The 23,632-nt window shown below is 44.8% G+C and overlaps 2 protein-coding genes across 5 annotated transcripts; both read right to left on the reverse strand.

Moving 5' to 3' along the window:
• Positions 1-12,553, reverse strand: si:dkeyp-69b9.3 (myocardin). Of its 3 annotated transcripts, none has more exons than XM_044035119.1 (16): positions 12,289-12,553; positions 11,232-11,393; positions 9,400-9,453; positions 7,938-7,993; positions 7,583-7,652; positions 6,840-6,962; positions 6,534-6,730; positions 5,902-6,042; positions 4,934-5,099; positions 4,672-4,849; positions 4,445-4,586; positions 3,770-4,339; positions 3,566-3,664; positions 3,289-3,426; positions 3,143-3,197; positions 1-3,053 (listed from the first exon to the last, which is right to left on the reverse strand). In XM_044035119.1, exons 2-16 carry the CDS (start codon positions 11,284-11,286, stop codon positions 2,590-2,592), a joined length of 2,508 nt encoding a protein of 835 aa, XP_043891054.1. In that variant the 5' UTR covers positions 11,287-11,393; positions 12,289-12,553; the 3' UTR covers positions 1-2,589. The 3 variants fall into 3 exon arrangements, with proteins under 3 accessions (XP_043891054.1, XP_043891056.1, XP_043891053.1); XM_044035121.1 differs by having other exon boundaries at positions 1-3,011; positions 4,445-4,589; XM_044035118.1 differs by having other exon boundaries at positions 4,445-4,589.
• A 5,650-nt stretch (positions 12,554-18,203) lies between these two features.
• LOC122774151 (mucin-17) lies at positions 18,204-23,497 on the reverse strand. Of its 2 annotated transcripts, none has more exons than XM_044033204.1 (3): positions 23,442-23,497; positions 19,992-22,454; positions 18,204-19,348 (listed from the first exon to the last, which is right to left on the reverse strand). In XM_044033204.1, the coding sequence occupies exons 2-3, from the start codon at positions 22,428-22,430 to the stop codon at positions 18,998-19,000; spliced, it is 2,790 nt and encodes a 929-aa protein (XP_043889139.1). In that variant the 5' UTR covers positions 22,431-22,454; positions 23,442-23,497; the 3' UTR covers positions 18,204-18,997. The 2 variants fall into 2 exon arrangements, with proteins under 2 accessions (XP_043889139.1, XP_043889140.1); XM_044033205.1 differs by lacking the exon at positions 23,442-23,497 and adding an exon at positions 22,862-23,434.
• Between the last annotated feature and the right edge of the window lie 135 nt (positions 23,498-23,632).

Consider the following 23,632-nt stretch of genomic DNA (forward strand, 5'->3'; position numbering starts at 1 on the left):
GAAAATCTATTAAGACTTTAATTTTCTTAATGCTTTTAAATACATGTTGGACAGAGGGTGATACATTTTGCATTAATAAGTTACATAATAAATAGAAGCACATTTTTAATGATAAGGCATTTATAGCAGCAGAAGAGGGTTAACAGAGTCTCGGTTACCAGAAACACCCGTGTTTTTCCTGTTGACCATCTGTAGACCAAATCCAGTTACAAACCCAGTTAAGAGCACAAGTATTAAACCTTGGTTTGTTAAACCGTTGAAACTGTCTCAGGGGTGTTTCGGGAGACTCTGTACCAACTTTCGGAAATTAAATGAGAAACAAGGAGAATACTGGCGTAGGCCCTAAAGCACTGGAAGTCACAGGAGGTAGCATCTTACTCTCCTGTCTATCAATTTTCTTTTTTATTCCTTTTTCTTTTTTCCTTTTTTTTATGCAGTACAGGCAATGCTTATTGATCACTATGATTATCATAGCACCCCATTCACATCTAACTGCACTTTTCATAGTCTGTCTGGTGAATGCCGTACAACAGTTGCTCCAACATAAAGCTGAAGCTTTGCAGATGCACAGTGGGGATTTCTCTGACTATTCACTGCAGCTGTCCTGATCAGTAAGACACTGATTTACCATCACACACACAAAAAAAAAAAACAGGCCGACACAAAGATGACATGACCTCAGATCTGCCCCTTTCTGTGGCCTTTACACAAATCACAAAACATTAAAGTGGCCTTACAGGAGGACATCCAGCTACTTATTAAACTGTGTAACTGTTACAGATGTGGGTGAGCCAATCAGAGTTCTCTTCCATGATTGATGGGTCAGTCAGCCAATTAAGGACAGAGAATACTGTCCTTAGGATTTGAAGCTGGATCTTTGATCTGAATTACATTTATCTGATGCAGCAGGGGTTAATGGCAGCTAAGCTCTGGACTCTTCATGTCATTATGGCGAGTGAGGCTGAGAACGAACACAATTCTCTGAACATGTACTATGCAAACAAAAAGAATGATACCCATTCCTGCATGACCATTAAATCATGTAGAATATAAAAGCAAGATCAGCGTCAACATTAAGAAAATGAGCAGCAAAAGCTGTGTCAACTGCTGAGCTCTTCCCTGGTCATGGGACATGTTACATTATTCACCAACTCTACTATTTCGTGCTAATCCTACAGTGCATTCTTCTCTTCAAAGAAATGGTCGTTTTGTACACTGAACGTGTACAGCAAAAGATTTTACAATTTCAAATAATACATTTGTGGAATTAATTCATACTAAGTGAACAGGTGTGGCTTTGGGGTAGGTTTATGAGTTTTGATACATCCGCCATTGCTACTGGCAGGGAAGCACTGAGTAGCAGGCCAGGCACTGTTGGGGGCAAATCAGGGAGCAAAGCGACCACCTGTTTTTCACTCATCTGATTGGTTCATTTGTACTGGGACTACTGGCGGTGTGGCTGCCTGATTGCTTTCCCAGAGAACAGTGAATTGAGCAAGGTAATGTGGTTATTCTGATGATTACACAGGATAACTACACTGGAGTTACTGCCCGATGGCAATGAGACTACAGTGAAATGTCTGGTCTGAAATGTGGACACAGGTTTTCTCCTCATCCTTTTCCCGTGTCTTTCCCACATATCCTCTCACTCATCAATCACACACACACACACACACACACACACACACACATTGGCACATGTAAATGAGACTGGACAAATAGCTACAAGTGCATTTTGGCATTAATGCTGATAAATATACATGGAAGCATTTGTGCGTTAACACCCACAAACAAACCAGTCCTGTTTGCACAGTCACACATAGTCAGACATACTGAACACATGCATACTTGACAAACACACACACTCACACTCACACTCACAAAGTGCACATTTATTCAAACATGTGTGCACACACACTGCTTGTTTGTGGTTTCTGCCAGCTTTCTCTCTCTGCATGCCGACTGTGTGTCTGGCACCGGGGTTAAGGTCTGGAGCCACACACAAGCTGTGTGCTCTGCCTGGCTTCTACACACTCTAAATGGGCTTTATGAATGGCTGGGACTCAACGACTGAGTCAACACCAGGGACCATAATCAACCCAATCCAACAACAGGTTTTGGAGATAAGTCAGAAACAACATTCTCCCAGTGTGGCCAGGAAGCATGTTTAAATGAATATGCCACCAGCTTTTCTTTTGTTTGGCACTGCACACCTTGTGCTGTGGAGTGTGTTAATCCACAGATGTGTGGCCTGTTTGCCTTTTCTGGCTGAACCCAAGTGCTTTTAAACAGCGCTGTGCATGTGCGTGCATGTGTGTGCACCGGGCGCATGTGTTTGTGCTCTCGTTGCCCCATCAAAGCTATGTTTGATCTGATCCCTGCAGAGAATCCAGCTCTCGACATTGCGTGGAGCCAGGAACTCTGACAGGCGATCACTGATGGATGGATGGAGGCCTCTGTTCACAATCTTGTGCCCTCAGCGGGATACATACAGTTTGCCCCATTCATCACCATCACAAAATATGTCACAACACAAATCTACTGTATCGACAAAAAAAAAGTTACAAACAGATATGTGCACACAAATCCTCACCACTGCTCTATCATCAGATCCAACACTCGGTTGACATTCAAATCTGAATCCAGACTGAAGTCCGACTCCACAAAGGGAGCTGTCGGTGGAGTAAGAGGGCGGAGGCCAGACGTCAGCGTCTCAAGCCAGTCTGCGGCGTCAAACAGCGTGGGAGCCCGTCGTTTCCGTGACTTCCCAGTGGACGGCAGAGGGGAGGTGCAGATGGGAGGTGGGGGAGGAGTTGGCACAACCTGGCTGGAGTTTATTCCAGCAGGAGATGGAGGAAGCTCCAGTAAAAGAGAGGAGCAAAGTGGCGAAGGCAGAAAGTTGTCGTCCCTTGTTTGTTGCTGTGAGGTCTGGGACTGATCGACTTGGGGGGCTGGGAGGAGGAGGAGGAGGAGGAGGAGGAGGAGAGGAGGAGGAGGAGAAGGGCCAGGAGCTGAGTGGGCAGGGGATTTAAGATCAGAGTCATTGACAGAGCCTAGAAAAGAGGTGGTAAAAAGGATTAAACCCTAATAAATGTGTTGGTGCCATTTAAGCTGTTGTCTATATTATTTATAGAATACTCACCCCTACAAGTAATAGGCTCATCCAGGATGTCGTCTATGGACTGCCGAGGGTCCAACTGTGGCCAAAAAAGAAGGGGAAAAAACTTAATTCCCTCTGTGCAGAAATAAATTCTTAATGACCTCCTCTGATTCAGCCCCAACACTGACCTGTGCTTTCTGGATGGCCTCCTGTAGTTCTTCCTCTAAACTGCGAACCATGGGTGAGGTCTGCACAGGACTCGCTGTAATCTGCACTGGCAGCTCAAAGTCCTGGCCAATCACATCACACGGTTGAAAACAAAACACCTGATCACAAAACATTGGATCAATTAGTCAGCAGGTGGTGATGACAGAACGCTAACGTTTGAGATCTGTAGTGTAACCCTGCAAAGAATCCTCTACATGCAATTATCCATGAAATGGATGTGATGATTTCTGTGTTTACCTGTGTAAACAACACCTCTCTCTGGGCATCTGGTTCTGTTTTCCCCCTAGAGCATCCTGAATCCTGTTGCAGGAAAGGATGAAGGGATCCTTCACAAGACTAAGGGAGTAGAAGAAGGAGGAGAAGAAGAAGAAGAAGAAGAAGAAGGGAAGTGATGATTTTCATTCTCATTAATTGAACATAGCTAAGCGTGTCTGTCCTCACCTCATTTCCAGCAGTAGTGGAGCGGTCCCTGTGCCTGCTCCGTATCCTCTCCCTCATCTCCAGCTCCACGCTCAGCTCCTGCTGCTGCTGCTGTTGCTGATGCTGCTCGCTCTCAGTTCTCCAGGGAGTTCCACACTGAAGGGGCGAAGAGGACGACATGGGTAGACTGGGACTGGGAGTTCCTGAGGCGGTGCTGGCTGGAGCCAGAAAGACTGCATTAGTGAGGCTGCACTGTTCACCTGCCAAAGTGGCTGGTGCAGTGTTTGTGAACCTGTTGGACACAGTGTTCAGAATTCCATTAGGAATTCCTCTGTCCTGGATGTAAAGCTGTTGATTCAGGCTACTGTTGGGCGAGTCTGGTCCAGAGGTGGAGCTCGAGCCGGGGCTCTGGCTGGGTGCCAGCGGGGGACAGGGGGTGACGGGCTCAAGACTGGCTCCCATCTGGCAGAGGGGAGCAGGGGTGACACATGTGTGGGTAAGCTGGAAGGGAAGGAGACGCTGCAACAGGGCGGGCTTGGTACCGGACACATGGAGGCCTCGCTTACGCAGCTGCTGACGCAACTCTGACACCTGAGGAGCGGAGAGAGGCAGGGGGTGGAAGGACAGTCTTTCTCTTAATGTGTTCTCAGATATACATGTGTAGTTTCTCCTGTGAGACGGATGCACATTTCTTACTGTTAAATCGACGAGATTTGCAGGCAGAGGTTCATGTTTGGACGTCTGGTTTGCGTCCACGGGAGTGTGGTTTGTTGCAGCAGGGACGGGCTGGGGGTTCAGTGGCATAGCTCCAGAGCCCTTCACAAGATCACTGTGATCTCTGCTGCGGGGATGACACAAACATTATCTCACCCAAACTATCTTAGGACTCTTGTCTCATCGCTGGCACGGTTTGAATCACGTACCTAGGCACGACTGTGATCTGTTGTTGTTGCGGTTGTAGCTGCTGCTGCTGCTGCTGCTGCTGCTGCTGGTTCTGGAGGATTTGAAGCTGGAGTATGACCTGCTGCTGCTTCAGCAGATGGGAATAGGCTGGGTCTAAAGACTGGGTACAGGTAGGGCTTTTCTGTTTGGCTCCTCCTCCTGATGAAATACATTTTTAGGTTATCACTAATTCACCTCAAATTGATTTCAGAATAAACGTAGAATAACATATCCAGTTTGTACCTCCAGCCCCAGACCCTCCTCTCTGGTCCGGAGGAATGTACTGGTGATACTTGAGTTTCCTCATTTTGGGTTTAACGTCCCTCGGTTTCCGAGAGCGGGGGAGGTGGTTGAAGTTGAGGGAGGATGGCAAAGAGGAGCTGCATGTTGGGCTGGGAGGCTGAGCTGTCTGTAAACACACAATTTGCCCACACATCCATAAATAAGCATAATGTGGTTCTCATGAGAGTTACAGCAGCTTACCATGGACATGTACGGTACAAATTTTGCTTGTTTTTGACCCAATTTTAAAATCAGACTCATTTTCGGCAGGATAAATGTCTGACACATCAGATTGATCAAAAGCCAGAACCTTAAAACGGGCTGTATTTACATATACTGAGCACATTAATCATGATGGAAATGTATTCGTAACAGCGTGAGTTGTAATTAAACAAGCATTCTTAAATCATACAGTGCATGGCTAGCTTTAAGGGGGAAAAAAAAACTCCAGTCACTTTAGATGTCAAGGTCAAAGTCCTACATGAATGAACAAATGCCTCATATTACTTGATGACAGTATGTGCTGCCTCTGACATATACAGCCATGCTGCTTGTGTGTGAATGCATTGACCTACAGGGCCAATATTGAGCTGCACCGGCAGTGTACGGTGACACTAATGAATGCAGAGCAGCTTACAGCCGAGCGTTGTGTTCGAGTGACCATCCTGTTAGGTTAAAGGCTTTTACAGTGTCCTATTATGTCTTATGTTGTGAACATCTGTCTCAACACACACACACACACACACACACACACACACACGAAGAAACCCTGAATGAAAATGACATATTACCACATGAACTTCCTTCCATTCACAGCAGCGTATACTTGAGTGATAAAGAATAATAAAAAAAAGAGTCCCTATGAAACTGAAACGAGCCACAATGTGAAAGAAGGGTTTATGTTTGTGTTGTGACACCATTAACGTTACCTTTGGCAGCAGGGGCGTGGTCTGAGAGGTCAGAAACATCCCATTTGGTCTCCCAGTTGTTGCCATGGAGTTTGATTCACCCAGTGTTACACTCATAGGTTGTCTAATGCCCTCGGTTGCCGGACGCAACGACAAACCAGACTGAAGACAGAATATCATATTATCATGGTTGACATCAAATGTAAAGCCATTTACAAACAAATCAGCGTGTTATTTGAATTTTAAAGGGGCTTTATGTAAGGAATACATTCTATGAAGTCATAAAATGAATATGTTATATAGAAATATTGGCTTCACTCAAAGATAGAAAGCTCAGGTTAGCTCATGCTTACTCTCTCTGATACACATGTTGATGGCTTTGTAATGTATACAACGTTTTTACAGTCCATCACCGCCTGTTGTTGACACATGAAAATGAACCAATCAGGTTGGAAGTTCATAAAAATAAACTTCCAACATGAACATGAACACAGTGTTACGTCAGGTAATTGTAGTATTTAAACACTAATGATTACTGTGGGACATGTTTTACATATATCCCCTCTAATATTTACTGCAATGTGTATATCAGAGGTTAAAAGAGGGGCGTGTCTTATTAGCCTTTTGACTCAATCTCAACATTGTGACCTCACCTGAGCATGACTGGGGCTGTGGTTCAGGGGCTGGCCCACAACTGAGAAGTCGCTCAGCAGTTGGTCACCTGACAGCCCCTGCAAAGCCGAGAAGGCTGGTGATTGGTGGACATTTTGTTGCTCAGTGGGGGAGGAGGAAGCGCAGGAGGAGATGTCATCTTCGAAGACATCAGCGGGCAGAGGGAAAGAAGCGGGACCTGAGGAAGTGAAGAAGTGAAAGAAGGTAAGGTCAAAGGAGGTGCTGCAGGAGATTGACTTGAAAAGCATAGTGTGTGTGTGTGAGTGTCTAGGAGTTTGTTGACTCACAGTTCTCCAGGGGCAGTGTGTGTTCATGCTGCTGCTCCACTCCAGGTACACACTGGATCCTCTCGGTGAGGTCCTGCACCTGGCGAGCTTTCTTCTGCCTCTGGGCACCGCACACAGTCCTCTCTACGGGTCAGAGGGACAAAAAAAGGGAGGAATGGAGCGGTTAAGTAGAGAGAAGATGGCAGATAGGGGATCAGCGGGAGGAGGGAGCGAGAGGGAGATGGGATGTGATTGGGGAGAAAATGAAGCACCAGGATTTCAGAACATATGTGATGTGAGCATGCACAACATGTTGCCACAGGCAATCAGTCCCAACTCAAACCAACAGAGGCATCAAAAATAGTAAACACTCCTGCCCACTGGGAAATCTCCTCCCCTGGATATGAACACACACACACACACACACACACACACACACATCCACATAACATTTTTAAAAGGGCAGAAAGCGATCTGCTTAGGAAAACCAGACACACAGTGAAAAGCCTCATGTTTCAAATTAAAAGTAAGGTTAGATAGTGTGGAAGGAAGAGGGGGAGATAGAGAGAGAATGTCAGATGAGGAAGAGAGATGACTGATATCTGTTGGGCGGGTTTATCATGTGCTGTCAATCACTGATAAGTTTTCAGGCTGCTTAGACAGCACGGTATGACAAGGTCGTATTTCTGTCGAGCTGACAGCTAAACAAAACAGGACATGTGGTAAAACAGGACACAGTAATATGACTGGAGACAGGACATCACCTTGTGCAGCAGTTTCACCATGCTGACCACTAGGGGGCAACTTCTGAGTGGCACCATCATCAGTTAGACGCTGCCATAGGAAACAGCAGGTCAAACCAACAGAAGATCATTCAGGGGGAAGTCATCATGAAATCCTGACACCAGTGTTTGCCCCCAGAGTATTTATATCCAAATGTTTTCCATTAAAACATGTACACATTATAAACACCTTATTTACTTCTGAACTTGATGAATTGCAGCTTTCAATATATTCCATGATGTGAATATAAATAATGATAGCTGAGGAATTGCTTCGCTTGGCAGCTTGACTCTACACCCGTGTGAAATGTAATGTCTATGATGGGATGCGACTCACTCGAGATTCACTCTGGTCTTTCTCTGCTTTTTGTTGGGGACCAGTAGGTTTCAACCCTGTGGGAGCAGAGAGGGAGAGAGAGAGAGAGAGAGAGAGAGAGAGTGGTTATGGGAAGAAACTGAAGATGTGCACATAAAATGAAACGACTCATTTTGTGTGAGCCCTGCAGAGGAGCAGTTCAGGTAAACTGTTGCGTCAACAAAGCTCATTCAGCCTTTAACTCATCCCTCCAGGTTACAGCACAGAGTCTCTCAGACGAGACCCTCTTTTGTGCTGGCAGCTATCAGAATGTGCAGCCTCAGCCTCAGACAGCGAGGAGGTAACTGCTCCTCAACAATGGACCTGGAGCTGATATTGTTCTTCTACACAATGGAGTACAGTGCATGGCAGTTTATACACAGATACAGAACTCTGCACAAGTATTGGACCACAGCTAATGAGAGGTCTCAAAGGTCTGTGCCCCCATCAATTCCATGCAGCCCACCACTTAATATCAAGTTATAATTATTTATGTGTGGTTTTTTATTACATTTTGCATCATGAATACGTTTATATTGTGAACTATGTATCGTTCCATATCAAAACAAACTGTGAAATATCATCAGAAATATTATTTCAGTGTCTTTTTCTCAAAAGGTTGGACTTTCTTTAGCCCCCTACTGACCAAACGAGACACTCAGTGGCCCCCAGGTCATTTTAGGTTGAGACCCCTGCCCTACATAGTTATTTTTTGGTCTCTTCATTAAGTTACAGTGAGAAAATGCAGTAAATGTGTACACTGAAATAAACAATTCAGGGAAAGTTATTTGGAAATCTTTCAGCACTTCCCAGATTACCCCTTTAGATTTAGTTTGTCTTTAATTGTTCATATAATCCCTCTATACTATGCAGTTCTGGACAATATGAAGGTCTGTTTTTTAGAATTGTTGTCCTGCTGGCACACATACAGTTTGTTTGCTCATTTCTCTTTTTAATTGAAAAATGGTCTTGTATATCATCAACCTTCCAATTAGTTCAACTCATATAGCTTGTATGTAATGCTCAAGCATGTCTTGAATAAACCTGGTGTAACAGACCTGGGTTTTTTTTTACGACATGAAGTCATATAACAGACACACGTGTTAGCGATGACATTATGGTTCCACTCCATAATTTATCAGTGCATATTTTCAAATAATGACTGCGTGCATGACAACTGTATTGTTATTCCTGTTCAGGTGCTGCATGTGTGACATACAGACTAATTAATGCAAATATTCGTGTAGAAGTGAGTATTGTAAAAGTGTATGATTAACTTCCAAAATGGAATCAAAGGAAGGTAAAAACATTTTTGTAATCAATAGGCAATCATCCGTCAGAGAAAGAGGTGACTTGAAATAAATGTAAGCGTGAATATGAAATAAAAGCTGCAGTTGTAGTACAGATGGATCAATCACAGTGTTAATGATACACACAGACTAACCAGAGTCCGCATTGATTTCACTCTGCCTTCGGTTCTGGATCCTCAGCTGCAGCACTGAAAGACAAGCAGGGGAAACTGAGCTGGCCGCTTTAAAAAAGATGAAATATTACAGGTCGCTCTAAAAGAACAGCAAGTTTGATTTTCATTTACAGGACAAATGACCTGAGGGAGGAGAAAAAAAATAAAGTCACACTGACGTCAGATAGGAGCTGAGCAGTGTTACACCGCCCAGTCACTGTTAAATGATACGGCCGCAGAACTTCTCTTACGGCATACTTTGCAGTGCATGTAGCTTATGTGTCGTGGTGCATGCCCACACACATCTACACACCTCGCTCATGCACACTCATATATCAGCATTCACAAACAGGTGAAGCAAGGTAGGGCTCGGCCCACAGAGCTTCCCTGCATGATACAGTTTGGCCAGTTTTGTGATCTGAGCTACCCGATGGGGGGTACTGGGGGGGGTTTACTGTGCAGGGGGCTGAGGGCAACAACTATTTATCTCTCAGTATGTCTATTTCTGTTGGTCCCATCCCCCCTTCAGCTGTCCCACTCTCTCCACAAGCCTCTCATACATCCCCTCTTCCTCACGTCATCCTCATTTGTGCTGAAAACCACACTCTTCCTGCTTCCCTGCCTCTCTGACTGACTGTGAACATATTAGAAATCGAGCTTTAAAGCAGCATTTACATACAATGTGCTGTCATGTGAAATCAGAAAAGCAACACGGTTCCCTTATTGATTTCAGTGCACATGCAAATGCGCTTTCTTTTATATTTCAACTGGAATCCCAGTTGAATCCTAGTAGAAAACATATTTATTGTTTTTGCTTTTTCCCTGTAAACAAATAGTTACTCTTACTTCTTAAACAGCCTCAGATGGATTGTTTGGCTGACCTTCTTGCAGCTCATGAACAAATTAAAGTTATGGTCACAAGCCAAAAAGGGTGGAAATCATTGCGTACTCTATAGACTGGTATGTTTTTCTATATGTCACATGCACGTTTTGTATTGGAAAATATTCACACAGCTCAGACAAACTGTACATAAAGGAGGACGATAGCAAAGGATTAAGCTCAGTTTGACACTGTAAGTCTGACGTATTCCCTAATCCTCAGCTACAGTACGTTCATAGACGTTTTCAGATCTCGCAGCTGCTGTAAAGAATCATGTTTTCCAGCAGGTGTTACTTCACCTATGGGACTGTCTCTGTGTCATTTCCACGCCTTTAAATTTTACTAGCTGTTTGCGACAGCTGCCAGGAAACACAACAGTAGCCTCTGCAAGTCACACGATACAATCACGTGATGGTTTGTTCAGTACTGGCTGTTTTATAAACTTGTGTTCAGTTGTCATTTTCATCACCTATAATGTTTACTTCTCCTGTGGGGAGTTTGGTCTGTAATCTTACATAATATGTGTAACATACTTTTAAATATCACAAAAAAAACTTTATATTTGGCATTTTCCAACACTTGAATTTCATATTTCATATATTATTATTCATTGTTGAGATGAATACTTTATAGGGGCTTTAAATAAAAAGGAATTTGCTCATAAAGCAGCACAAAGAGCCTCAGCTGTCTTCACTTCTATTCAAGACATCTCTGTCTGAGACAAGAAAACACTCAACCCATCGACCATGATCAAAACACCATCACTTTACCGATCACATGATAGACGTGGTGACTGACGAGCCGATGAAATTCACAAATACTTCTCCTCCATATACTGACACTAATGTTTGCCTGAGATGTAAAGCCACTGTTGCCATGAAAATAAATCCCTCTCCTCTTTCACGGGTGTGAGCCGAGTCTCCTGGATCCTCACCTGAGCGGAACTTGTTCCGGATGAGGAGTGACCTCTCTGAGGCCAGCAGTGTCATGGTGGAGGAGAGGGTGCGGGGGGAGCGAGGGAGTGGAGCAGAGAGAAAGAGGAAGCACCTGGTGCCAGTCGACCAGGAGGAATGGACCCCTCTCCTTCTGTCTCTCACTGTTGGGAATGCAAGGGAGCAAGTGGGACAATGAGAGAGAGACAGATGCTTGTTAGCCTTTGATAGACACAAACTAATATTGATAGAGGCACATGAAGCGCGGTGGAGATGGATTGAGGGGGGAAATAGAGACACAGAGCCTCTCAGACCTACAGTCAGACTCGACGCTGCAGTGAGCTGCTCTGGCCTCCCCACAGACAGCCTGTCATAATCACACGGAGAGTCACACAGGCCCACCCACAGACACAGGACAAATGACACAGAGAATTAAGCAGACAAGGAGGCTTTTAGGGAGACACAGAGACAGGCCAGGGGAAGACGAGAGTCAACCTTGCATGAGTGACGGAGACAGAGGCCCCAGCAGATTCTCACACATCAGAGCTGGAGGACAATGATTGTGAGAGACAAACACCAACTTGCAAATACCTACAGCATCGCACAACACACGTGATATGCACTGGAATAAAAAAAACAACAACAACAACACAAGAAGAGCTGCGTCTCAAGCAGACGGACAACCAGGTATCTGCATACGCTGCATTGGTGCACACACACAACCTATTAGCAATATTGATTTGAAGTGGCCGACCACAGAAAACCCAGAGGAAGCCTGTTTGAAGAGAACGGACAAACACACACATGCTCTGGAATAGCTGAGGTGATGCATACTTAACCACCACGCTCTATTCCCAATCCTAAAATGCACACATCTCACTTATTCACAATATGAAGAGGCCAAAAGGAGGCCAGTCACTCAGTGGTGCAATCAAATAACAAGCAATTGATTGAGGCTTTTTTTTTTGTCTGGCACATAGGCATTATTTCACAGTGTGTCACAAGCAGCACAGAAAACACTGACAGCACAAAAGCAAAAGAATAAAAGAGAATACTTACATGAAAAGAGAGAATTGAGTCCCTTGGGGGAAATTGGAGTGGATTTAAGATTAAATTGAAAGAGGTACGAGATGGAGGAAGAGATGGAAAGAGAAAACTTCGTAGTGCGTTTAATGACGATTTCTTTCTTTCATGTTCTTTTCCCCCCTTTTCCACACTTCTGGTTCTTTTTTGTTCCTAGAGGTGCAACGCAAGGACAGACAGGATCTGTGGCTCCTGCGTCCCCGTACGATAGAAACTCACCCTCTCTCTCTGCCCCTCTCCCCATCAGCCCCAAAGCATCCTGGATCCTTGGTGCCAACTGTGTGCGACTGTCAAACTTCACCCCTCCCCCTCTGTGGCCTCATCTCCCCCCTCCCCTGCCACACAACAGCCACCAACTGCCCCACCTGACGTCTACTGACTGATTGATCCCCAAGCAGCATATACAATATTGTATAATTGTTTGTGCACTGTGGTTTCGGTCCAGAATAGAGGAAGTTAGCACAGCTCCTCAGTGTTAGTTCCTGAAATGCACCACTTAATGTAATGGATAGAAAAGTGAAGGCAGGATAAAGAGATGGTTCATTACAAGCTAGTGAGAAAAGCCCGGCAGTGTTTTGGACTCACATCAAATCATGTACTGCAGCAGGACTGCGGGCTCATATGCTGCTGTCAAGATAGCTTTGGGTCACCCTCCTAATGTAATTCAGAAGTCTGTGTGTGTGTGCGTGAGTGTGTGACCTCACTGTGTCTCACAGGTCAGTAAGTCAGTGTCCGTCAGCGTTACGTTTACAGTATGAATCAGCACTGGTGCCCACACACCGGTTTTAACTTGTTCTGCCAAGACAACTTGGGTAAACATGGTTATGAGTATGTTCCTCTACATGTGCCTGTACATGTGAGAGTGTGTGAGTGTATGTGTGTGTGTGTGTGTGTGTGTGTGCCTGTGGGCTGCAGAGGAGGGAAAGCGGGGGGGAGTGAGTTTGTAGCTGGGAGCACCTGTTCCATCTATTTGACAGACAGGCCGGTGTGTGCTGGTTCAGCAGGTCGTAGAGAGAGGGGTGGGGGTAGAGAGGGTGAGACTCAGGAGATGGCAAAAAGTTGGACAGAAAGGTACGGCGCCGACACAGGGAGGGTATTTTCACAATGAGGACAGCGAGAGAGCTGGAGCCGAAAGGGGAAGGAGAGGAATAAAAAGGAGGTTGCTGCCCATTTTATCTGATGTGGAGTGAATGACTCTGACGTCAGGATGGACTAATCAGAAAATATGGAGCAGAGATAGCTCTGTGTGGGCCAATAACGGCTGGCAGTGGAACAGAATGGAACAACTAATGGAAGACAAAATGACTAGGAACTCTAATTTAATACATGGTTTTTAAAACAAGACACCCTTTTCTGGTGCCATTTGCACAGTGTGTGTCTGTGTGTGTTTTTTTTTGTCACTATAAACACTCACCTTTGACAGCTTTTCCTCTCAGTCAGTCATTACGAGCACACACACACACACACACACACAAACACCAAGTGCATCAACACCATGGCACATTATTGTTGGAAAGGTGATGTAATTGCTTTTTCCTCTGGTCCCCCTCCACAACTACACCCTCTCGCCTGCAGTCGGGACTCCCTCTCTGATTAACACCTGTTACCCTTCTTCTTTCACTTCCACCCCCCACCCGCCCTCTCTCTCCGACACACACGCACACACACACACTCTCGGTAGTGTTAATTCTACCCTGTGTCTGGTGAGCATGCAGGCTTGCATGTTGTTAACCTTTCCCTTATAATATACCAAGGGAAATCCGGGCTCAGGAATCCTTTCATATAGATAGACGTCTATACACTGACGTCAGATTTAAAGCACACACACAATAACATGACAAAACACACGGATACATGCGTCTGCAGGGGTGATTTCACATGTACGCCTCTGTAGCTGCAGTGTTTGAACGCAGCACTAGTTCTGCCTCTGCTCACTCTCCCTCCACCATTTGAGAGACGTGTACAAACTGCACATCACAGGTCTAAGTGTGCCCTCACATGGCTGGAGTGTGCAATGACGGACCTAAGGGGCGGTGGGGGCCTTTAGCTTCCTCAGTGGCAATAATGGGACGACTGTGATGCAACAAAGCATATGCAAAACAAACATATTACAGCAGGATTATTCAATTAGTGACTCAGTCGGGCTGATTTTTCAAACCTGGAAATGTAGCTGGGCCAAACATTTTCCACAGCCGGTAACCAGCAGGTGATGACACATTTAAAACCCGTGCAAATGTATAAGGTACATCAAATAGTGCATTAAAAAATAATAATAATAATAATAACTTCAAAGTGCATGAAAGGTGCACAGTATTAGCTGTAACTGTTTTAAATAAAAAATAAATGTGTTTAATTATACTTGAGTGCATTAAATCAAAAAGGAGCACAACAATACTTTGAAATTAGATAAACATAATGATATCACATACGAGCCACGAACACCTCAAAGTGCCAGAAGAATTATTAGTGCTATCAGGCTGCACAGAGTGAAGCACTCATGGTCAGTGCTATTGTATTCATGTAGGAATCTCTGAGGGACAGTGAAAAGTGTTTCACTGACTGGACTGTTGCTTTTGGGCCGCATGTGGCCCACGGGCCGCCATTTGAATAGCCTGGTATTACAGCATCAAATGTTTCTAAGTGAATTAAAAAAAAAAGCTGGAACACACCAGTCCAACACACTTCATCAAATCTGCTCCATCACATGAATCTATTCTCATCCCTCTCTCCACTCGTCCTATACCTTCATCACTTCAATCATTTGGCAATGTGCCTTTTGCCACTCAGAAGACCTGCTGCCCGTTCCACTTGATGCAGCCACACACACACACACACTTCACAGATTTCTGTCCGTCATCCATCTCTCTGTCAGTCAGTGCACTTTGAAGCTCAGTGCAGTCTGGAGAGTTACCAACCATGGTCCCACACACACACACACACACACACACGCTTCTCCAGCTGGACTGCTGATCTCACATGATTGGCCGGCTGAATATTCATCATCATCATTGTGCACTGAGGACCTTGTAGGCTCAGCGATGCAGTGGCCCACTGGTATTAATTAGGGGACCAGAATGTGTTATGTGAGATTTCCGTCCTGACACCGTGGCTTTGATTTAATGGCTGAACCCTCAGAGTGACCTTAACACTGTGAAAGTAGCACATCAATCACACTCAACAACAAGAATGTTAAGAGCAGTTATTAGCTAGATGTCCATCTTATATGAGGCTTTGATAAGTGTTTTTAATGACTGGACTGAGCAAAATGGATCCTCTACTGTGATATACTGTATGTAGTTATATATACATATGAATACAGTGAGACCTAGAGGAATGTTTGCAAGACAGAACTTTACCATACAGGCACCAGCAGAGCTGAATGTGCAGGTGTTTGGCTCAATAATAAGACGTTTCTCATCCTGATAAATGAATTGAAATTGAGCATTAATCTTAGCTCAACAGTTAATCTCCCCCGACGCTTTCTCACCAATAAAATACATGAATCATGTCTAAAAAATAAGTTCATTCATCCACAACAGACGGATGACACGTCTCACTCTGAAGACAATCAACTACAAAATACTAACAAAAGAGGGCATTGGAAGGATTTGATTTACAGATCAATCAGTATTTGCACTTATTTGAATGTATTGAACGCAGTAAGTACATTTATGTTTTCTATGTCTTTTGATAGTGAATTACGTACAACAAAAAGGTACTGAAAACAAAAGAATTAAGACACAAAAACTCCTCTGACCAAACACAGGTTACCTTTCAGCTGTAAAGTGCACTCAGTTGTGTTTGGAATAATTGTTATTATCTCATTTTATTGTCAACATTGAGATATTACTTTCCATAGATTTTGATGTGGCAGTGGCATATTTTCTCCATCATTCTGTTTTGATTGTGTTTTCAACTCTTTTGAACAAAGCGTGTTACAGGTCGGGGGAGGACCCAAATGCAGCACATGTAGGCAGACAGACTTTTATCCTTCACCTTTTCAATGGACAGTTCAAAGACGGCACAATTGTATAAACTTGCTTCATGGGGTGCAGCCAGTGATCCCTGTGGCTGAAGCAGCAAACAGACTCTGAGGAGTGAGGAGTGAGGAGGGAGCAGGGAAAGGTCGGGGACGGCCAGGGAGACACCAGTGCAAACGACATAGAACAATCTGGCAGTGAGTGCATGGTGGAGAGGAGTTTATATATAGTATAGTGGGCTGATTAGTGATCGGGGGCAGCTGCTGTGAACAGGTGAGTGGAGTTGAGCTGATGAGGAGGGAGTGGCTAATGAGGAGGGAGTGGCTGGTAGGTGATGGAAGGAGGGAGAGAAGAACTGTGAGGGGGAATCACGACAGTTAGCAATGCAAGAGTGTTAGTGAATGTTAGTTTTAGTACAAAATCCCCTCCTTTTGTTTTGAGTGTTTTGAGATATCAATGATTGAACGTGATGAGTGAATCAATGCAGGAAAATATGAATGCAGAAAAATCACAGTGGAACAATTATAGTAATAAGACCTAAATAAAGGATATAAATGTGTGAATATTGCTTTAACCCTTTGGTTGCTTTTTTTCCATTACTATGTTTAAAGATACAGTATATATGGAGACTATAAGAATGTGCAATATAGAGTGTCTTATATCTTTTTTTCCTATATAAACATCTAAGGAAAAAATACTCAAAATGTTTTCAAATTTGGAAATACGTCACAGTTCAAAGTTCACTTTCACTCGTTTTAATGAACAAAAAGAAAATATACCGCTCTATTCTGTGATTTCTGCACAATTATTACTACTTTATGTCACTCCCAAAAATGCATTTTTTTAAAGCCTGAATATGAAAGACCTATAAACACACACACACACACTCAGGATGTCCATATAAGGAGTTGTGTATTATTCCCATGGCAGTTCACCATGGGTGCACCTGCAGCACAGATCCGTGTCGCTTGAGCACTGAGAGGGTTAAGATAGATCCATTTTTTCCATATTACCCCAAAAATGTTGCCACTATTTCGCTTTTCGGTCCAAAAAATCTCTTTCATAACCTGTGACTTCTCCTTTAAGCTTCAGGTTGGTCAACGTCAAAGAGGTTGGACAGTATACATTCAATATCTGTTTTTATGGTTTCATCAGAGCAAATACTCCACTCTCACTAATTGTCAACTCTTTTATCCTCCACATGAGGGTCGCAGGGAGCTGGAGCCAATGCCAGCTGACACAGGGCGAAAGGCGGGGTATAACCCGGACAGGTCGCCTGTCTAACATACAGACAACCACTCTCTCTCTCACATTCAAGCAGTCTGTTTGGTGTGTCCAGTTAACCTCTGCATGTGTTTGGGAGGTAACCATAGTACCCAGAGGGAACCCACGCCTGCACAGGGAGAACATGCACACTCCAAAGATAGGTTCTAGGTCAAACCGGGATTCACAGTGGTGACTTTCTAGCTGAGAGGCAACAGTGCTGGAGCAAATATTTCTGTCTCTCTGCAGCATATTCTCAACCTTCCCCTGGGCATCACTTTCTACATCTCTTTCATTTTATTGGCCCCTTCAGAAAAGTGAGTTTTTCATACTGGTGCAGACCTTTCAGGAGCCAAAAGAGCCGCTGTCCACACCGAAGCCAGAGCACAAATGAGGACCCAGTATAAGTCATTTGGACAAAATAGTGCTAAATAACTTGTGTTGGGCTTAGCTCTGTTAGACTTTGTGGTTTAAGTGGAGCAGAAAATTAAGAGAGTGCAAAAAACCAGAAGGCTTTCTTACAAACTCAATTACTCCCTGGAGGAAGTCCAAGTGGTCAGCTTGCACACCCCAGCACATATATATCAAGTATGGTCCCTTTTGTCTTTAGTGATTCATCGACTTAATGGACTTAAATCAGCAGTGACCTGGGACATTAATGTACCTTTTAATGAAAAAACACATTAACATACTTGTATTCTTTAAACATCTGTATGAAGAAGACATCAAAGTGAGAGAAAACTGAAGTAAAAAACAAACAAACAAAAAAAAACCCATTTAGTTAAAGTTTACAGCCAAAGTTCTTTTCAAATAAGTTAAAATAATACAAATAAAACGTCCGAATGTAGTGTTTACGTTGCACTAACTCAAATATTTGGTCAAACTCTTACATAATACGGATTAAATACATTAAATCAGCTGCAACAAAACAGTAAGCATCTTCATTCACAATTTAAAAAAAAAAGAAGGTAAATATAGTGTTCAAACAAAACAAAGTGCAAATGACTCACAGTGTCTCAGACAGTAAGAAAGATAGATCACATCTTTTCACATAAGATAGTGCAGCTCTTACAAATAGAACTCTTTATACTTTATATACACATAATAGCTTAGAGTAAACAAGTTACCCTTTTTCTGAGAACTTCAGGACTTCATCATAGAATTTTTGGGAATGCAACTTCATTGGGGAAGGTTAGTCATTTCACTCATATTGTCTCTATTATATAAGCTAGGCAACTTTTTCCGTATGGGAAAGCTCGTTTGAAATCATATGATTTTAAAGGCAGTATTTTTTGGCCCATTAAATGGAATGAGAATAATATACATTCATATAAATAAACTGGTGATTCAAAAATGTAAGTAAATATTGCAAGTGCTCCCGTCTTTGAATGTAAATTGATGTGTGGACATTTTAGCGTCGACAACACTTCTGTCCCAACTCTTTAAGTTTCCATCTCAGACTCGGAATTGTCCAAGTTGGACACCGTGGAGCTGTACCACTCCGCACTGTCCTCTTCCTCTTGCACTTGTGATACGCCGCCGCCAACGCCGCCGCCCCTGTCTTTCCTCTCATTCAGCATTTCCATGGCTACTTGGTGGTAAGGATGTTTTCGTTTGGTGTGCCGCCGCAGCGTGTTGCGCTCAGCGAAGCGCGTATGGCAAAGTTGGCACTGGTAAGGTTTCTCTCCCGTATGCACCCTTTGGTGGCGCTGTAGCTCACCAGCCTCCCTGAAGCGTTTAGCACAGATGGGGCACACAAAGTTCCTCTGGCCTGTGTGGATATGCTTGTGTCTCTGTTGAAACACAAGAGTTACGGTTTAGTAGAGTTAGTAGTTTAGTTTACAGTAGTATGTACTATCTGTGTCTGTAATTGATAACAAAGAGGTTTAAGCCATTTCTCAAAAAAGCTCATCTCCGATACCAAAGATAATATATTTGAACTTACTCATGGAGGTGGCAGTAGATCAACAGCTCCTGTGTAACGTGACGTAAAATTGCTAGTTTTCTTTATGGAATTTGGTGCAGGAGTGTCAGTGGTTTGCAAGCTTCAGTTTACAGCCAGCAAAGACTGTGAGAAACAGTGTGGAAAAAGCAGCCAACATGTTGTTGAAATATCGACTGAAGCCGGGCTTAAAGCTAAGCCTTTCTCTCTCTGTCCCTAAAGGCAGCCGTGTTATCAAGTGAGACTGTGTCCGGCGCTCAGGCGAGACCAGGTCAGTGTTGATAATATGTCAATACCTCATACAACCACACTTGAGAACCTTGAACTATCACGTCAAAGCAACTATAATCAGTTTGAGTGATTGTGTCTACTGTAGCAATAAAGCAGTACATGAACAGTTTGCAGGTCCTCTCAGCTCTTTGGGGAAAAGTTACATGTTTCAGGACAGCTGTTTCTCTGACACACAGTATTGGCGACTATGAAGTTGCACTGACCTGCAGATGGCTGGAGCGTTTGAAGGCTTTCCCGCACTGCTGGCACACGTGAGGCTTCTTCTGCGAGTGAGTGATGGCATGGCGTTCAAGGTCGGAGAGGTAAAAGAAAACCCGCGGGCACAGCTGGCAGTACAGCACCCGGCGGGAGCCCATGGCGTTGGGAGAGGGAGGATCCAGCGGATTCAGTGGGTCAAGCTTACCAGAGGGGATTATGGGTGCGATGGGAGGGGAGGGTGGAGCAGCCATATTTGAGAAGTAAAGATGGTCATCCAGAGGTAAATGCTCAGAAGGCAGGACACAGGAGTCAGTTACAGACTCTGAGGCTGGGGACTGGACGTCTGCCTCTGAGCTGGGCTGAGTCATAGGGTCATAGGTGAAGTTCGCTGGCTGTGCATGTGCAGAGGATTCAGCAAATGTCAATGGCTTGTCGTTTTCATTTGAGACCTTTTGAGCAGATATGGCTTCACTTCCGGGGTTTGAATCGGAGGAGCTGACGTGAGCGTGGAGGGCGGGGCTCATGCTGTGGTGGTCACTCTGGACAGCAGGCGTGGACAAAGGGACAGCAAGAGAGGTGAGAAGAGACCCGGGGTTTATGCCGTTCACTCCTGACAAGACAACAGGCGAGTCGTTGGCACTCAGTCTGATGACGGGGTGAGGGAGCGTGGACAGAGGGGACCCCAGTGAGCTGACCTGACCAGAGGATGAAGAGAGGGAGATGGAGGTTGATGCCGCCGTGATCTGGGACAGCTGACCTGTCGAGGGGTCAAGGACAGCGATGGGGGTGGCAGTAGAGGCTGAAGGATCACTGGAGGAAGAGGGCGTGGCGGAGAGAAGAAGAAACATGGGGGTGGAGGCACCGGGTGAGGTCTGAGTGAGCGAGAGACCCAATGGAGCAGAGGAGAGCTGAGGAGTGGAAGAGGGCGATGACAGGAGGAGAATGGGAGCATTGGTTGAAGGGTTTGTGAGGATCTGAATGGCCTGGTTCGGGACTGATGTCCCAGAGGAAGAGGACAGAGCAGCATTCACCTCCTGAACAGCTTTGACGTTTGGCTCTGTGGCCTTTGAGGGATCTGAGTTTATGATCGAACTGAAGACTTCTGGAGGTTTTGTCCGATCAACAAGTTGTGATGGTGACTCAGTATCAGGGGTTAGTAAGGGGCAAATATCAGAAGGTGCATTTAGTGCATTGTTTGAGCTTTGGCTGAGGCTACGATCTTCCAACTGCAACAACCCCTTCTCTTCTACCTCTGCTGAATTAGCCTGATCAGACTGAGGATCCGCTGATGTGGAAGCATCGACCTGCGGCACTTTAAGTCCATCTGGGCTGAGCGTATACGGGATTCCCTGGTCGTCTATAAGGAGAACGTCTTCTGTGTCGTATTTTATGGATGAGAGGGAGGTAAAGACAGATGTGGAAAAGAAAGAGGGAGACAGAAGAGAGTCCTCAAGTGCATCTGTGCCACCCGCATGGAGCACACATTCATCTCCTTCATTATCAACATCCTCTTCTACTATGTCTCTGTCTCCATCTCCCTCATATTCATCCACCTCCATTATCAGAGACGTCTCACAGCCAGAATCATGCAGAACGTGGCCACACCTGCTCTCATGAGCCTCTCTTTTCTTGGGCAAACTCAGGTCCAGTGGTTCCATCTGTTCCACCATGTCCACCTCGGCAAATAACTTACAAGTCTCCAAGTCCATTTCTTTGAAAAGGACAGGGACATTTGTCTCAGTGTCTCTCTCTGTAGCGTCCTCTATAACCCCCCTCAGTAACTTAACTGTGTTCATGCTGGAGATTAAAGCCGTGTCTGACTGCATGCTGTTAATGAGTTCAGCCTCTAAAACACAGTTCTGGTTGTACAGTGTATTCCCTCGTTCAGCCCCTGTGGCGTGGAATGATTCTGCTTCAGGTTCTTCACTCTTTTGAGGAATGACTTCCTTGAGCTCTCCTTCATTTGTAACAGCAGATGCTTTCATTTGACTTCTTTTTTCTGATGAGACTGAAACAGGCCGCCTCGCATGTGAGAGAGGAAACTCTTTGGTCAAGCTGATGGCAGAGTTTGTGATTGGCTTCTTGCATCTTGGAGGAACAACAATTTTGATTGTGATTGGTTGGCTCCGCAGAACAGGCACTCCAGTCTTGACTGTAATTGGCTGCCTGAACCCACCAATCTTACTTGTTTCCTGAGAGGCTGGCTTTGAGTCCCCGCCCACCTCTGGCTGTTTCCCATTGAGTGAAGCAGCATCTTGTCTGATGATGGTCCCCGCTGCTGTGACAGGGCATGGCTGGAGGTTACCTGGTGCAGTACCGAGTGAGCTTTTCTCCTGTGGGCCCACAAAAGCCTCTTTCACTGACCCTGATCCTTCTGCACACTGGCTGCCATTTTGGACATCCAGGCTGCCACTGGTCAGGACTGAAGCCAACTGAGAATCCATTTTGGGGCATACCTATTTATATTGCTAGAAAGAAGGGATGAAGTGACACATTAGAAACTCAGAGAGGAAGCATAACAATACAAATAAACAATTTACACACACAGTAGAAAAAAAAAATATATTAAATAGTTAATAATATATAGGCTGTATATAATCTGGACGGCCGGGGGGGATACATGTATGGTGATTTTTGGGGTCAAATTTAGTGTAAAAACAATAGTTGTGATAATACTGAAAGTGAAGCAAATAAAAATCCCAGATCTTTCTTATAAGCACCTCACATGACACTCCACATCCCTGCTCCCCATTAATACAAAACTGTCCCTTTATTTATTTATTCACTCTTAACATATATATATATGTACATAATTCAAAATTCTAGCTATAAAGCGAATATCGACTGGATTCATCAAGCATTCACAAAGACGCACCGGAACAGAGCAGGGTCCGAGATGTGTGAGTGAAATGATATTCCCTGTCTGCGACTTCTATCACCCACAAGCAATTCTGTTCATTTCTAAATTCGCCTCAGTTCAGAATTCATATTCCGTTTTTCTTTGCTCAAGAAGCCTGTTCCATATTCAGTCTGGGGAGAAATCGATAAGCGGTGTCCGCTGAGGACGCCATTACGCACAGTCCTAGGTCCGAAATGCCAATAAGATCATGGCGCGTGTGCGTATGACAGCCCTCGGACCTGGGACATCACCACCGACGCATCACCCGCACGAGAAGAACGTTCACATTCAGCGGCGGCGAGACAGCGCAGCCTTCCCTCAGCAGCGCCGGAGCTTCCTCGGACCTACAGCCAGCCATTTTAGAGCCGAGGGTCCGAGACACCGAGAGCGCAATAACCCCGCAGATTCAAGACAAACTTTCCCGGCGCGCTGTCATTTGTTGTGGGTCTGCTGTCAGAGCGTGGGCAGGACGCGCCGGACACGCTTCCAATACATTTAAAACTGTATTTTAAAACTGTACTCCACCCATACACTCGCTGCATAGGGACTGGCTTACCCGAGCTGTGGATATTTCCGGAGGACCAAATATGACTGTGCAGTGTACAGGGTGATGCTGCGCCTGCTGAGGGAGGAGGGAGGGGTCAAGGGGAGTTGCTATGGTGTCGCAGCCTACCGGGTCCGACCAGGAGCCATGTTCAGCCTATGAGTATGGTTGAACCTGCAGCCCGTTGTAAAGGCTCAGTGTGT

This window comes from Solea senegalensis, linkage group LG9 (genome assembly GCF_019176455.1).
Source record: "Solea senegalensis isolate Sse05_10M linkage group LG9, IFAPA_SoseM_1, whole genome shotgun sequence".
In the NCBI taxonomy this organism is placed as follows: domain Eukaryota; kingdom Metazoa; phylum Chordata; class Actinopteri; order Pleuronectiformes; family Soleidae; genus Solea; species Solea senegalensis.

Coding starts and splice junctions, on each gene's coding strand:
- si:dkeyp-69b9.3 (XM_044035118.1), bottom strand. CDS start 11,286: ATGACACTGCTGGCCTCAGAGAGGTCACTCCTCATCCGGAACAAGTTC. Junction 5,100..5,901: donor CCACGCCCCTGCTGCCAAAG/GTAACGTTAATG, acceptor GTGTGTTTACAG/ACAGCTCAGCCTCCCAGCCC. Junction 3,665..3,769: donor CCACTACTGCTGGAAATGAG/GTGAGGACAGAC, acceptor CTACTCCCTTAG/TCTTGTGAAGGATCCCTTCA.
- LOC122774151 (XM_044033204.1), bottom strand. CDS start 22,430: ATGGATTCTCAGTTGGCTTCAGTCCTGACCAGTGGCAGCCTGGATGTC. Junction 19,349..19,991: donor AACGCTCCAGCCATCTGCAG/GTCAGTGCAACT, acceptor GTGTTTCAACAG/AGACACAAGCATATCCACAC.